We start from the raw sequence: 16,920 nt of genomic DNA on the forward strand, positions 1-16,920 counted from the left end.
TCACCAAAGGGCCTGTGATTTTAAAGCATCTTAAAAAGACTTTTTTTTGTATTTCAAAATGAGAACAGATTCCATAAAAGTTCAGAAATCAAACATTGGAGGAAGGACGCACTAAGTGGCCATCTGGCCACCTACTCTGTGGAAGGTGTTTATTTATGCAAGGTGTGCCCCTCTGTCAGTCCTTCCCCACCCCCATGTGTGCCCCACCCCTGACTCGATGGAAGAAAACATTTCTCTTAACTCAAGTTAGGAAATTATTACACATTTTTATATATCTTTATATCAAAAGTGACAAGTCGCAAGCATATGACATAAAGAAATGGAAGAGTAACAGCAGTATTCTGAGAATGCATGCTTTTTACAATGTCTAATAAAAAGGATATTTTCCCAACTCAAATATCCAGTACTGACATGCAAGGGTTTTTCTCAAACTGTCGATTCACTCATATTGATAAATGCTTAACCAAAAGGCAAAGAAAGAAAGAAAACCCCAAAACATTTCTAGCGTAGGGTACCGTTGGAAAATTACCTGATTAAAATTCACTTCTGAACATTGGCATCATCCTTTAACATGAAACAAAAATGAACGTGGAGGCAGGCAGTGGTATACAGGAAGGACCAAAACCATGATGTTTTTTCCTTATTGCAATCCGGCAATGCCACGCATGACTGTCTTTTCTAATGGCAATAAGCAAAGAGAAGCCGAGAGTCCATAAAACCTCTAGCTGGTGTGGTCGCAGTCCATGTTTTCCCCTGGCAAAGTTGCACGTGGGTCCCGACTGGAGGCCTCACGGTTCTCAAGATGTCTATCATGGAAACAACGTACAAGGAACGCAAAGTTCATCCAAAATCGAGGTGTTTTCTGTTTGTTTTTCTTTCCACACAGCACACAATCTACAACTATATAACAAAGACGCAAAACAACAGAGAAACCAAAGTGGAACCGACAGTAAAAACTAAAGTTGGGGTAGTAGTCTGAATCAGGAACTAATTTCTTCTTCAAGTTTCCAGTAAAATCTCAAAACGTGTTTAGAAACTAAGGAGCACTTGGTGGCCAGCGACCAAATTAGGAAATGAACGTATCACTGTGCAGCGGGGATGTCTTGCCGAAGGGCTAACACATGTCTGTGGTTCGTAATTTTGGATAGAGGCAGTGGAATGGATTTAGAAATATGTCCACTTTTCACAATTCACTACAGAATTTCCTTGTCACAGTCTCATGTGTGTACAAATAGTTCTTCTCTGAAAATAAAGCACAGTTAAAACATTTTCTCCCAATGAGGGGGGAAAGCAGCACACAGACAGGTCAATTTATCAGGTAGGATGGAGCATGGAGATGCATTCACCTAGTTCAAGAATGGGTGGGAGGCCTGAAGAGATTAACTGTGGAGCAAATTCAACGGGAGACAGATTAGGCAGCTAGCAGGTTGTCAATGGAGTGCAGAGAGCAAAGCCATGATGGTGTTCGCTGATGAAAGATGCACACACAGACCACCGGTGCTCTATAAACGCTGCACAGTATCACATATTCAAATGTCATGCCATACAATTTGATGGAACATGCTGCATTGAATTTTGATAAAGCCACACATCCATGCAACAATAACTAAATAAAAGCGCACACACCTGTGTAAGTTCTAGCAAGCACTGACGGTATCAATCATGAGTCAACTATAGCCAAATCAAGTCAGCAAAATCAATAGTAACTTTCAACGCTGACATCAGTTCTATGAAAAGTGACTATTCATACTTTTGATGACTAAGACCTTGGGGTTTCTCCTGTTAACTTGTTGAGCAGTTCATTCTGTTCAACGCTTTCATTTTGAAGCGATCATCTTTTGAACTCCTGTTAGAGACTACTTCATTCTAATAGCACTGGATGATGCGTCTCAAAGAAGTGGGTGCTGAGAATCACTTCTTAACTCGGGCTGGATTCGTCATATAAATGTGAACTCTCCTGACACATGTCCTCAGATGTAAAGGACGAAAGCACATTCCCTAGCGACTCCTAGACAATGAGTGCAACGGAATGAAGCAATACAACGAAGTGAGAAGAAGCCCCAAGGGTGTTTCTTACCTTGAATTTTCTTCTTAGACCCTAGTGGTGTTGTATTCAGATTCATGTTTGCTTAGAGACCCGATGAGGCAGAACCTGGAATGTTATGGCTATTTCATTCAACAAAGTAATATTTGCACAATAAAATACATAGATGCACACAGATATTGACTTTAAAGTAGTCTTAAGGCACCCCCTTCAAAAAATCTCGGGAAATAAAGTTTTCCCATTAACATGCAAAATGTATTAAGTGGACTAAAGTTATGTTGGGTTTTAAGAATGCACAATGCATTGAGAAAGTAAAGGAAATTCTAAAGCAACCTATATGCTAATAAACATGCAAAACAAACATAAATAGGCTAGATCTTCTCAATGTAAAATAATTATTTTCTAAAAATTTAAATGTTCTTTCCTCAAAACTTCATCATTTTAATACTTAAAATACAGCTCAGACAATACTATCTAAATTTTTTAAATGAACATTTTCTATTAATTATGAGTGCATTTAAATTTAAATATACATAATTAGTATTTTAGCAGACTATGTCATCATAAGGCATTTATAATGTAAGTATTGTGTTATATGTGAAAAAAAGTATTTTCAATTTAATATCCAAATATGTTATATTGCAAAGAACAGTACTCTTACATTAAAATTATTCAGCAAGATGGACTAGCCCATCTTAATAAGGCAGCTGTTCCCAAGGAGAATTACCTATCTTCAAATATACAGCTATAGATGGGAGCAGTATTCATGATCTCCTTTTCAATATGCAAAAGCCAAGGAGAAACAGAAATTTGCATTATAAATTAAAATCTGTAATCTCTGTAGAAATAAATACGGTATGAGCAGAGATATAAATAAGTTCTCATTGGTGTGTGAGAACGTTTCTTCACACACATATCCACATCCTATAAATCTATGGGATGCAAGGACAGGGCAGCCATGAGAAGAAAAAGAAGAGGAAAAAAATTGACATCCCATGGTTTAAGACACTGGTAAGAAGAGGAACTCAGAGAGAAAGACGAAACAGAGCATGGCATTCTGGAGGTATTTCAGTCCTCAGGTTATAGTGGCCATCAAAAAACCAATGGGTACTGACCGCTGGACGGCTTTCTCGTGCCTGGAGAGCCTGTGACTCGTGGTGGGCACCTCCTCAATCTCATCAACATCACAGGCATCTGCAGCATCTTGGGAGTAGTTGTGTTTCATGACTAGGATGTTCCTTCTGTTCATGGGCGGGATGAGGGGTTTGATGGGCTGAGGGGGCAGGTCTGTCAATACAGAAGCATCTCTTGTGCTGAGGTTACTGCGGCTGCCTTTAGTGCTAGACAGTTGGGATCCACAGTGATGGTCATGAATGCATTTGGAAGATGACCTCCGTAGTTTATGGTAATTTTCAAAGTCATCGGCAACATCTGCAAAGTCAGCTGTCGCCCCCGTCCCTCTGAGAGTGCATAACTCATAATGCGGAGGCTCAAACACCTCTTGGAATATCGTCTGGTCAAAGTCTAGTTTCCTCTGGATGTATTTCTTCCGAGGCTGTTTGATCTGCACGATGACCGAGACGATGATAAGGATGATCACAATGCAGGAAGTCACGCCAATGACCGTCCCGCTGGTGTTGGTCAGCTGGTCCAGAAGGTTGGTTTTCCTTTTTTCTGCAGGTTAGGGAGAGTGGAACCCCCGAAAAGGAAGAGAACAGAAACAGACCCAAGGCACCTTAAGAAGTATAATCAAAGAGGATGTATGGAACCTAAACATGAAATAGGCTAAGCAAGGTGTTCATAGAATTTAAAATAGCAGAGAAAACACACAGAAGTCTCAATTTTATGAGGGCTACATCTCCTTTAAAATTGCTTTCCAATTGCCCAGTATCCCTGTGACAATATGCACTAGTGCATACATGGAGGTACAAACACTCTGGGAGAAGGCCTCCTAAGACATTCAGCACGCCCTTTGGGAATGAACTTGCAAGTACCACGGACTGCTGAAAGAACAAACAAATCTGTCATGGAAGAAATATAGTCAGAATGCTTCTTAGGGGCAAGGATGGAGAGACTTTGCTTCACATACTTTGGACATGGTGTCTACACACCTCAGGGTAAATGTAAATCTCCAATCTCTTAGTGACTATCCGAATTAATTCATTGTTCACATGGTCCAATGACTTGCCCATTTACCTGACTAGAATGGCTGTAACTTAAAAGGCAGGTAATTGCAAGAAAGAATGTGAAGAACTTGGAAACTTCAAACTCTGTTGATGAGTATGAAAGATGTTGTATCAGCTTCAGAAACCATTCTATCCATTACTGAAGTGTACCCACAGGGAGTTACCGTATGACTCAGTCATTTGGATTCTAGATGTATTCCCCAGAGATATGAAAACATATCTCCACAACATACAAAATGCTCAAAGAAGCATTATATATAATAGCCCCAAAGTGGCAACAACCCAAATGTCCATCAGACTGGATGTTGTTACAAAATAAATGGCATGATGTATGGTATGTATTCATAATGGAATAGTACTCTGAATTAAACAGAAAGGAGGTACTGAAACACATGAAGTGAAAGATGTTCATTATAAAACAAAACCAAGCAAAACAAAAACAACCAACAACAAAATACCTCTTTTATGATGCCCTTCACATGAAACAATCAGAAGAGGCAGATCGACAGAACAGAAAGTAGTTGCCTAAGATGCTAGCAAACCCTGTAGAAGCCCCTGCTTCTTGGGAGAAAGGTGAGTCTGTTTGCTCCGGAAAAGGCTTACATTCTTGGAAACCATATAGATCGGTCCCTGGGAGTCAGAATCCACTACATAGCAGTGGCCTGGTTTGAGATTTAAACTGGGCTTGTGTGTTGGGATGACAGAGGAGTGATTGTTAATGAAGATCAGGTCTCTTTGTTGGGGTAATGAAAATGTTCTAAAAAGTATTGTGGCAATTTTGTGCACAACTCTGAAAACAATATGAACTATCCAATCATATCTTTTAACTGTGTATGTGATATGTGAATTATATCTGTGGTGAAGGGAATTTGCTTTGTGTGCCTCTTCTATACACAGTGTTTGTAATTCACACCAAATGGGATCATGCGAACAAGGAGTAGAGCACTCTAACCTGGAGACTGGTGAGTTCTGCTTAGTATCAAGTGCACCATTTCAGAAGCAGGAACAGAGAACACCATACAACAACCCTCTCCTTGCCTCAGCGGGCTCTGAGAGAAACGCTCCCGACATGTCCCTGAGCTGGAATCCGTGCAGAAAGCTCTGGAGCCCACATGAGTGAAGGCCAAGGAGAATGCTTACTAGCCCCAAAGCAGTTTACATTATAATGTAAATGCACCTGACTTCTTCTACACATGGAATTAAGTGCAGTTATGCAAAACCCACTGGTGCCCAGTTAATTCTGACTCAGGGAGACCCACTAGGACAGAGCAGAGCTGCCACGGTGGCTTCCCCAGGCTGTCATCTCTGGACGCCACTGCCTCTTCTTTGTTCCGAGGAGTGGCTGCTGGGTCAGCATGGCCACGCAGCTGGCCAACAGCTGAGGGCCTGTCCCTTATGCCGCCAACCCCAAAGCAAAACAAAAGACCTCACTGCCATCGATACACGTCTGGCTCACCGTGACCTGCAGGGAAGAGTGGAACTACCTCCTTGGGCTTCCAGGGCAAGGCATCGTTACAAGAGCAGCAAGCCTCCCCCCACACCCACCCCCCCAGCTATTGGGTTTGAATTGCTCATCTGGCAGTTAGCGGACCTACACTTAATCCACTCTGCCACCAAGCCTCTGTCAAACAAGCACCGAGTTCACGAAACTCATTGTGGTTGTGAGCCCTTGGCTGGCCCCATGTGACACAAAAGGCTCAAATGCCAAGGTTGTAAGCTGTGTGGGGACAGAGCACAAGGTCCTCCCCCAGCGGAGGGGCTGGTGAGCCACCCCCCACCCAAAATTTTAGTTACCCACAGAGTGCTTAGCCGCTGCTCCACCAAGATGCCTTTAAAAGTCATTATCAACACTGTCTCGAGAGATTGCAAGGTACATAACGCCCTGCTCCCTGCTCCCCACCCCAGGCAGCAGACGTTGAGTCTCAAGGACAAGTCATCATACCTTTACAATGATTTTCGTCCCAAGGATACACGCAATTCTGGTGTCCGTTGCAGACCAAGGTGTTGTTAATGCACATGTTACTGTGACAGAAGAAAGCATTGCCTTCGCACGGAGCTGGAGACCACAAACAGAAGACAGAGGGCGAGAAAGAGAAAGGTATGGCTGATGCTCAGAAGTAAACCACTCACCGGTCAAATCTGACAATATTCAGATAGAATGACAGGTTGCCCAGGGATTGAGATCACCACCTGACAGGAGCCTCCCCAACAAATTCATCCCGGGACTGTGCGTCCTACTAACCACAGAGCTAGCGTCCTCTCCAGGGCTCGGTGTTTAACATTAGCACTGAAAACCGAGATACATTACCCATCTGGATTTTGTTTTGGCTTTTGTTTCGATGCATTCATTTAGCAAATGTGGTTAAGCACTTACTATGTGCATAATGTTATGCTTGACACTGAAATTCTGGATAAGCAAGCATACTATCACCCAGCAATAAAGTCTTACTTGAAATACTGCCATCACTTGGGAAAACAGGTGCTCACCAGGTATAAATGATGGAACTCTGGGGGAAAGGAAACTCTGTATCAAGTAGGCACACGGACACAAAAAGGGATATCTGTGGGATTCCACACCTGGGGCAAATTCACCCTGAGCAACGTAAGAACGATTCCACAACGTACTCATGAGTCACACATAGAGTCACACACAGTATGAGATCAGGCACTTCACATGCATGTCACACTTTTAGGGATGAGGGGTCATGATCTGCACATTCTATTGTACATTTCAGCCATCACGGGGCTCAGTGAGAATCGCAGAAAGTGTAGTTTGGGTCAGCTAAGTAAGAGAAGGTTAACACAGTAAGGTTAACTTAACCTCACATGAGTTTACATATGACCCCGATATTAGGAGTGTTACATTTCTTTCACAGGAATCCTGAAAATAGACCCTAAAGTAGCATTGGATTATGACATAATTTACAGTGGTTGTTTGGCTATTGGAGTCACCTCATAAATTCCATAAAATGCAGTCTTAGTGTAGTGCTTTTCTTTGTTCTCCCACAATATTGAAGTCACCCATTCCATTATAGGTAGTGTAGAGAGAAATTGCGGACACAGCCCCTAGTTTATAGTGTGTTCTCTCTTCCATACCATCCTCCACTTTCAGGTATGTTTCTCCCCAGACTTTTTACTTTTCAGCTACTTGGTTCTAAGACACATTGCAGTGGAAGTCCACAAGTTCCAACACTGTGAGAAATGTTCAGCGTAGAGTCATTCAGTCAGAAAACGTTACAAAGTTCTTTCACGGTTGCTTAGTCACTTTGAGCACTCAGGTGTGCCAGACGAAGCCCAGGTGTTTTCAAAGGTCTTAGATGCATGTGAGAGCTGGACAATGAATCAGGAAGACCAGAGATTTGAGGCATTTGCATATGGTGTTTGCAAAGAATATTGAAAATCCTGTGGACTGCCAGAACAAGGTCTTGGAGAAGGACCAGCCAGAATGCTCCTGCATCTCATGTACTTTGGACATGTTAGCAGGAGAGACCAGTTCCTTTACTTCATGCTGTGTAAAGTAGAGGGTCTGCTCTACAAAAAAGAGGGCGACCTTCAATGAGATGGGCTGACACAATGGCTGCACCTATGGTCTCTAACGTAGCAATTGTGAAGATGGTGAAGGAAGAGAGTGTTTTGTTCCATTATACAGAGAGTCTCTCAGTCAGAACTCATTTGATGGCAGCTAGCAACAAAACCAGGTGTGTGTACTGGAGAGCGAAAACTCTGGCAATCATTTCCAAAAGATTTCTTTATACTATATAACATTTGCATAATGTACATTCTAACAATCCATTATAATATTGCATAAATATGCTTCTCAGTAAGGAAGTATATTTGCATTTTTGCAGTCAACCATAATGGCTTTTACAGGACTGATCGGATCTGTTGGGCAGATGATGAACGCTGTCAAAATGTGTGGAGAAGAACAAGCCCATCTTGTCTACGGACAGATGAGCATGGCTGCAAAGTGTTTGGGTTGAGAACTAGCCACCGTTGAAGTACCTCATCAATGGCAGGGGTCTGAGAGAACGGTTAGCCATCAGAAACACATCCCTAATGGAGTTCAGACTTATTTGCTGACCACCCAGAACACTCTAGAAACATCGTTACTATTGATTAGATAAGATAATGAACGGGAGTTTAAATGTAAAACTAAAACTGGCACTGCACGTGAAGTAAAACCCTAGGCTGGTAGGAGCTTAGAGCTGTGGATTTTCTGAGAACTACCAACGTGATTTTGTTTATTTCTGCTGCTTTCAACCCACAACCCATTACGAATTCTGACTCGACGATGCTAGGAAGGGTCTCCGAGGTGCTTAACAGTTGTGAAAATGTCCTGGGAAGTTTAAATCCTTATCAGTGATTTTTAGCTGTCAGTGATCTGACGAGCAACGCAACACAACAGACAGCTTGCTGCCATGGGTTGGATGCCCACTCAGAGGGGCCCTGTAAGACAGGGCAGAACGTCCCCGGGAGTGTCTGAGTCTGTACAGGAGGAGAGAGCCCCGGCTCTCTCCCAAGGAGTGGCTGGTGATATTGAATTGCCAACCTTGGAGTTCACAGCCCAACTCAGAAATATGCTACCAAGGCTCCCAACAATACAATAGACACCAAGCAACCAGATTCCCGACACACTTCTTTATATTAAATAATTATGTTAATATGCAAACTGGAATCAGTCCCCTACTGTCTCTAAATATTGCTAGACTATTCACCATATTTTCTCCCTCTTACATTTGTTCATCTCTGTGCCCTGGTGGCATGGTATTTATGAGCTGGGTTGTTAACCGCAAGGTCAACAGTTTGAAACCACCAGGCAGCTCCTCTGGAGAAGAACGAGGCTTTCTATAAAGAGTTAGTGTCTCAGAAACTCACAGATGTAACTCTAAACTACACCACAGGACTTGCTCTGAGTCAGCCTGGACTTGAAGGCAGTGAGTTTTGTGCGATTTCTAAGGAAATGAGAAATGAAAAGAAACCCACATTAGAAAATGAAGAAAAGTATAATGAAATATTTTCTTATTCTCTACAAGCAGGGGGAAATATTTTCCTCAAGAATGTTTCCTTCAAATCCTAAATCGGCAATACTAATTGTTCATACCATGAAAAATCAATCCTTGGTACCAAATTGACAACCCCATTCTAGGACTCAACAAGTGTTTTTAAATCAGTTCTGCTATTACATGATGCAGCATAGAGATAGGTGACGAAATTAATTAACCTTGTACCTTGTAGAAATTAAAGTTTCTGTCCTTTCGCTGTCCTGAAAGTCATTATATGAATGTTGTAATAATATTTGAATGTGAAAACAAAGTCAAGAATTCACCAGAGACTTTCAGCTCCAAGCTCTTTGATTCCATGTTGATACAATTATTATACATGTAAAAATAAAAATTATTTTCTACTATGCTGTTTTTAAATCCACATAGGCACAAAACATTCTCTTTTAAAATATTTCTAGGACTTTCCTGAAACCAAGTTTTCTTGGTAAGTGATTTTGATATGTTTTTGCTACACCCATTTTAAATGTAAAATATCCTCAAAAGCACAACTTGAAGTAAAGAAGCAGAAAATGCAATTTATGTGTATTAAATACACAAATCACAAATGAAGATTTTCAAACAGTTTGGCACTACTCAAGGAGAAGGAATGCTCACCTGAGGACAATATTTAGTCGTGGCATTTCTACTGAACCATCAAGGTAGCATGTGGCATTAATGCCATTGTCTTATAATTTGTGCATTCTGTTGGGTTAGCTTTCTTGGGAATGGGCACAAGAATGGACCTGCTCTATCTAGTCAGTTGGCCCAGTAGCCGTCTTCCTGGAATGGATGATTGCTTCCTGTGCTGCCCAGCTTGTTGAAACATTTCAATAGTAATCCAGCAATTTCTGGAGCCTTGTTTTGCCTAATGGCCTTCAGTGCACCTTGGACTTCTTCAGTGTCACGGGTTCTTGCTCAGGTGCTACTGGTGAAACGTTCTTTTTGGTACAGTGTCTCTGTGTAGTCTTTCCATCTTTTTTTTTTCTTAATGCTTTCTGCACCGTTCAATATTTTGCTCAGCATGTTTCTTAATATTGCAACTCTAGATTTGAATATTTTCTTTAGTTCTTTCATTTTAAGATATAGCGAGTGTTCTGCCTTTGTGGCTGTCTAACGCTAGGTCTTTGCATGTTCCATTTTAATATTTCACCTTGTCTTCTCTAGTTGTCCTTCAGAATATTCTGTTCAGCTCTTTGACTTCATCATTTCTTCCATTCGCCTTACCTGCTCTATGATTAAGAGTAAGTTTCAGGATCTCTTTTGACATCCATTTGGACCTTTTCTTTCTTTCCTTCTTGTCTGTAGAAGGACCATTTGCTCTCTTCATGTAAGATGTTTTTATATCCTCCCAGAGTGGTCATAACTGTCCAATGAGTCAAATCTGTCCTTTAGATGTTCCCAGAACTCGGTGGGCTACACTCGAAGTCAGATTTTGGCTTTCACAGACTTGTTTAGCTTTCATCAGCTTCAACCTGAAGTTACACACAAGCAATTGCTGGTCTGTTCCACAGTAGCCCCCCCCTACCTGGGTCTAGCTGCTGGTGCTGACCTCTCTGAGAGCCTCATCTTTTCTCATAGATGCAGTCAATTTGATTTCTGTGTGCTTCATTTAGAGAAGTCCATGTGTATAGTGGCCTTTCAACATGCTAAAGTGTTGGAGAGCAGATATTTTCCTTTCAGGACTAAGGTGTACCTGACCCGGCTGATGCTATTTTCCATGGCCTCACATGCATGTGAAAGTGGGACACTGACTAATGAAGACCAAAGAAAAGTCAATGCATTTGGATTATGGTGCTGGCAGAGAATATCGAAAGTAGCTGGGACTGGCCAAAGAACAAACAGACCTGTCTTGGAAAAAGCACAGCCAGAATGCTGCTTAGAGGCAAGGATTGGGGGGCTTTGTCTCATGCATTTTGGACTTGTGGTTGAGTGCCCCGTCCCCGTGCTTGGTAAAGTAGAGGGGCAGCCAAAAAGCAGAAGACCTGGGCAAGCTGGACTGACCCGGTGGCTGCAACAAGGGACTCAAGCCTAAGAACGATTGTGAGGTTGGCCCAGGACTGGGCACTGTCCTGTTCTGTTGGACATCGTGGTCGCTGTGTGTCAGAGTCAACTCGACAGCACCTAGCCACAAAAAACAAACTAGAATCAAGTACCCCTGAACACCACCCGGTACGGAGAGAGGCTTCCAAGTGTCCTCTTGAGAAGCAAGTCCAGAAGGAATCGATCTCAGTCTTTGGAGCTAATATACTGTTACGCACTCATGTAAATAAGAGGCAGGTGCTTCTAGCACGCACAGCACCCTCTGGGACTGATGGGGGAAGGGTGCTTTGATTGACCAAACAGTCTGGCGTGTCTGCTGCTGGCATAAAACAGTGAGCTTTCCAGGCGAGGTTCCCCAAAGTTCTTAGCAGTCTTATGGAATTGAAACTTGGGTAAAAATTGCAATCACTTCTCCACAATCGGGGGAACTGCATTTTGAGAACAGCAGCACACAGTACACAGACGGTTTTGCGATCGTGTAGAAGTATTATTTACAAATGTGAATCCCATTTAATATACATATGGGGAAGATCGTCTCAAATGATTCGGAAGCACAACCTTCAGAGCGGCACTGCGTGAGGGAGAGGAAACAGTGTGTGGTGGGCCAGCAAGATTGAGACACTTGGCGTGCGACTGCCTATCAGTGTGTATACCTGAGAAATTGTTCACAGGAGCCTTAAGGTAATGGATAAAACAAAATGCAAACGAACAGAAACCGATGGGAAGCATTGCCAACAGTTCAAAAACTGTCCAGGAAGAGAACTGAGGCGTTTGGAGCAGGGGTCTCTGGCAGATTGCCCACAGAGTTCCATGTTCAAATACCCACACAACACCGAGAGCAGGGATCTCGGGACGAGGGGACAGAAGCTTTCATTTCTGAACATTGCAAACTCAGTTAGTTCTATCCCTTATCGTTGTGCTGCTTTGGGTAATAACAGAATGGATTTCAAAGCACTTGTTGAACCATAGAATGGGGTTGCTAATTTAGCACCTTGGATTGATTTTTCTTGTCACAAATAACTAATGTTGTAGAATAAGGGTTTGGATAAAGGTGATTTTATGAATAATTATTAATATATAAGGAGTAAAAAAGATTATACATTTTTAAAAATTATCAGAACACACAGAAACTCCTACATAAGAAAAACAGTCCTAGCAATACATTAACTACAATGTTAGCAGTGGTTAATTCTACGATTTTTCTCAAATTAGCTTCAGATTTTACTGAGAAAATTTCCATAATACTTATACATGAACACATAAATACACAACTTCAGGATTATGTAAGAAAATTGTAATGAAACAGGTCTAAATCTTAAATCAACAAAGCCATTTTTATGTTTCAGAATTTTTGAATCAGTAAAAACATGCAACTGTAGCACACTGCTCCAGAACGCTGTGCTCTCTTGGGACATGTATGTCAACCAAGACTGAGTCACATAAAAAGAACAAGGGCAGACATACTGTTTTAAGAAAATCAAGTGTGCACCAGGATTGCACTCTTTCTCATGCTTGTTCAGTCCGTACGCCGAAGAAATAATGCAAGACACTGGATTATATGAAGAAGAACGCAGCATCAGGATAGAATTGAGGGCGAGCCTATTAACAGTCTTCAATACACTAATGACATAACCTCGCATGCTGACAGCAAAAGGGACTTGATGCACGGATGGCACATCAACACAAAGAAGACAAAATCCTCCCAAGTAGAAGAGCAAATGCATATAGACTTCAGTTTCCCCAGGATTTTAGAGCCTTAGATCCCAATCAACATCCACGTTAAGCATCAATCAAGAAACATAAAACACAGTGTTGTATCAGGCAAATCCACTGCCTAAGACCTCTTTCAAGTGTTCAGAGCAATAGTATTGTATCTTTGAGGATGAAGGTGCACCTCACCCAACCATGGTGCTTCCAATCGCTTCCATAAGCACGTGGAAACCGTGCAGTGAATGGCGAAGGTCACAGATGAATCCATGCTTCTGAAATATGGCACTGGCAAAGAATACAGATTGTGCACAGACTTCCAGGAGGAAGAAACTGTCTTAGAAGCAGTCCAGCCAGGACGCTCCACGGAAATGTGGACGGCAAGTCCTTGGACATGGTACCAGGAGGGACCCAGGCTCTGCAGGAGGCCATCATACTTGGCAAAGCAGAGAAAGAGTTGGGTCAGGGACACGGATTGACACTAGGCTGCAACAAGCATTCAACCACGGCACAGGCAGTGAGGACATTGCAGGGCGAGGTTGCGTCCTGTTCTGTTGTGTACCAGGGTGCCAGGCGTCAGCAGACTCCAGGGCACCTCCCAACAAGAGAGGCTTCACTGTGTATAGGTCGTCATCGGAGTTTGGACATGCTTGTACTGTGTCCTGCCTGCTCTCTGTATTTCTGAGTCCCAGTGCTGCCCACAAGGTGGTGTGCTTATACCAAGCTCCAGTGAACCGGCTTCCCCGCCCTCCATCGCGGAGACTACACCAGAATGTGTCTTGCGCAAACAAGGTTTTCTTCTATTGATTATTGACCCTTTCAAAAATCAGAAATCATTTAGAAGGGGGCCAAATGCATTTGGAGTGTGCGTCAATTCGATAAAAAAAATACAAAACACACACACACACACACACAAAACCCAGCTTCCCAAACACACAAAAAGAAAAGGAGGTTTTTGTGTGCTTCCCTTAATAAATAACGTGGTTGCTCTGCGGGTGTTGCGTGCTGCCACGGGGCGTCACGCCTACTGACCTGGTGCCAGAGAGAGAGACCGGCCACGGGAGCTTTCACAGGCTGCCTTCCTGACTGAAGCAGATCACCTGCTCCCTTCTCCCACAGGTCACTATGGAGATTGGAACCAACAACCAGTGTGGTGCTTACCCATTTGGCCACCAGGGCTCCTAGAACAAAGAAGCTTGATGTAGCTGCTTTTATCATGACAAAGGTAGGATCATGGAGGGTCTCATTATCTTCCACTGTTTGCCTTGCATATGAATACAGCTTGTTTCCATTCAGTGATTACAAGATCTCTCTCATTTATCATTGCTGTTTTAATGCTCTGGACACTGAAACAGGTTCTTTATAGTTATTATTATTTTTTAAAACAGTATCATGGGTAGTCTAGTTCTAAATCAAAGAACGTCTTCCTTCCAGAAAATGTGGAAGTACGAGGGATGCTCTCTTGTTCCCTCTAAAGAAAGACAGAAAAGGAAGCTGTGAGGCAAAGGGAGGGAGGGAGGGAGGGAGAGACGGGGAGAGAAAGAAATGACACAGGAACACCTTGTGTCATCAACATAATCACATAGGGCTGAGTGACAGGTGACTACAGACTACACCCACATTCTCACACATGCACACACACTTACTTCATTAAGGCTTCAGGGCAGGCATTCACATGCACACCCTCACACTCGTGTACCACTCACACACACACTCATGTACACACACACACTCAGGTCTTTGGGTCTTTTCCTACTGCTTATTTCCTTTCACTTTCTTTGGCTCTGACCACAGGAGCTCCCATATTGCACTGAGGTCATCAGGGTGGACTCTAATCTGACACGAGTGGTGGACTTTTAAGAAATGATGCATAAAGACACACAAGGAGAATATTATGTGACTGAGAGATGTGCCTACAGCCAAGGACGCTGGCCACGCCAGAGGCCAAGAGCGAGGCACGGCTCAGTCTCCCCCACAGCCTCCAGCTAGAGAGCAAGATGCTTCCCATTGCTTCATTTCGACGTCAAGCCCCAGACGTGTGACAGAACAAATTGCCGACTGGTTGGGTAGAGCCAACTCGTCCGTGGCACTATGGCATGGCATCCACAAGAGATACAAATAACATCCATGCCAATGATGAAAACCACCACTCATCTGTCCTCCATACATCCCCTACACTGACCCATAGGGGCAGCCACCAGAGTGACCAAGAGTGGACTCAGGTGTGAATCGGACCATCTCTTGTTTTTGTGTAAAACAATCCAAGAGAGTCTCAACTAAATTAGATGAAATTCCAAGCTCATTAGTTTCCTTCAGCTACCAATACGTAAGTGAGCTGCTAATCCCAGGGCCTCTTGTCTACCCAAACCCATCAGCCACCTCCGTTCAGAACTCACATTTCACTCACCATCACCCCATCGGTCAACACTGCATTCCTCTCTGCCCTTTCCCCTCTGACAAAGACAGGACTGAGCCTAACGTCTTGACTAATGTGTGTCATTAACTTGGTGGCTGCACTGTTGGGCTCCCTGCACTGCCAGGTAAGGGACTTGGTTTGCTCACCACTTTATTGCTGGAGCTTAGCACACCCCAGCCAGGTGGTAGGTACGTAAAATACTTGGTGACCGCGTCGTATCAGAACACTGTCTTTAAGAATCAGTGCCATGCATATCCAAATGCCATCGGATCACTAAGCCTTACAATAGTTTCAATGTCTAAGGAACAGCAAAACCTGTCTTCATAAGCTTGACGAAGGGACATAACGAAAACTTTGGAGGTAGCGATTAAGAGTGAAGGACAAAATGTGGCTTAAAGAGTGAATGGCTAGCTAAGAATTATTCTGAATTGTGGTATCCTAACTTCCGAAGGAGCTACGTGAAAAACTGCCCAAAATCTAATAGGACATCAGAATTACTCTGGACACCGTTTTGCTCCAGACAAATAGAAAAGACGGACTCTGGCATGATAGTGTAAACGTAAAATGACCTTCGGGCTGTGCCGTTAGGGGAGGGGGCATTCTACTTGGAAAAATGCCGACCAGATCTAAAATCAGAAGCAAACTTGTGCACCTTCTTTTCATGTTCTTTATCATCTGCAAAATTTCTTTCAAAAGTCAGCTCTGCTGCCAAATTTCTGTACCCAAGATGAGTAAATTTTAGCTAAAACGATCCAGTATTATTGAGTAATATAGGTCTTAATCTCTCTTTAAAAAAATTCATAGATTTTCCCCTCAAAAGATATTCACAGATGGTCATAGATTTCAGTTTGAACTCACTCGTGTTTATTAGATTTCTCTCTTTTCTGTCTGCTAAAGTTGCATATTACCAGTGTCTATCAACATCAGATGGAGAAGAGGGAAACATCTCCATGTGAAAATTACATCCTGTAAAGGTAATTTCACATAACGATGTTGAGATCTGCTTATTCTTTTCTGGTTCCAGGGGACTATTACACATTTTTAAACATTATACATTTTTATATTACCCATATGCCTGTTTTGTGTTAGCTGCGAAGTAATGTATTCATTGTGTGTAGTTAAGTAAGACCGCAATTGTTATAAGGAGGACCTTACACATCTTTGAGGTCTGCTCGCCGATTGCTATTAGACATTGGGCATGTGTCCCAGTGTTTGTTCTCATGGCTGATGCAGACGTGTCTGTAATAATTGAGAGTTTAGGCACACTGTTCTTGTCATCAAGGAGGTATCTGGCATAATTGTTGTACTTTTCAAGCTCAAAAAGATGGATTTTCAGTAAATAAAGTTAGAGACACACATCCATGAACCGCTATAGCACCAAACATCTCAGTGCCTCTAAGATGCCCAATAACCAACAAGCATCATAAGTAACCCCAGGCATCATAAAACTCTATAGTACTCAACATCCTCAGATCATCTTAACAC

General features: G+C 42.6%; 1 protein-coding gene across 1 annotated transcript in view; it reads right to left on the reverse strand.

The window, feature by feature from the left end:
• Window positions 1-246: 246 nt before the first annotated feature.
• Window positions 247-16,920, reverse strand: part of NETO1 (neuropilin and tolloid like 1) — a 134,452-nt gene continuing 117,778 nt past the window's right edge. The window contains exons 8-11 of the mRNA XM_004703043.4: window positions 6,173-6,286; window positions 3,160-3,718; window positions 2,078-2,152; window positions 247-1,242 (exon numbers count right to left, since the gene is read on the reverse strand). Of these exons, the coding sequence (XP_004703100.1) occupies window positions 2,092-2,152; window positions 3,160-3,718; window positions 6,173-6,286 (734 nt within the window). The 3' untranslated portion in view covers window positions 247-1,242; window positions 2,078-2,091. The remainder of the gene's footprint in view (window positions 1,243-2,077; window positions 2,153-3,159; window positions 3,719-6,172; window positions 6,287-16,920) is intronic.

The sequence above is a fragment of the Echinops telfairi genome, unplaced genomic scaffold, assembly GCF_000313985.2.
Source record: "Echinops telfairi isolate 266 unplaced genomic scaffold, ASM31398v2 ScPeMD7_7400;HRSCAF=8409, whole genome shotgun sequence".
NCBI classification, from domain to species: domain Eukaryota; kingdom Metazoa; phylum Chordata; class Mammalia; order Afrosoricida; family Tenrecidae; genus Echinops; species Echinops telfairi.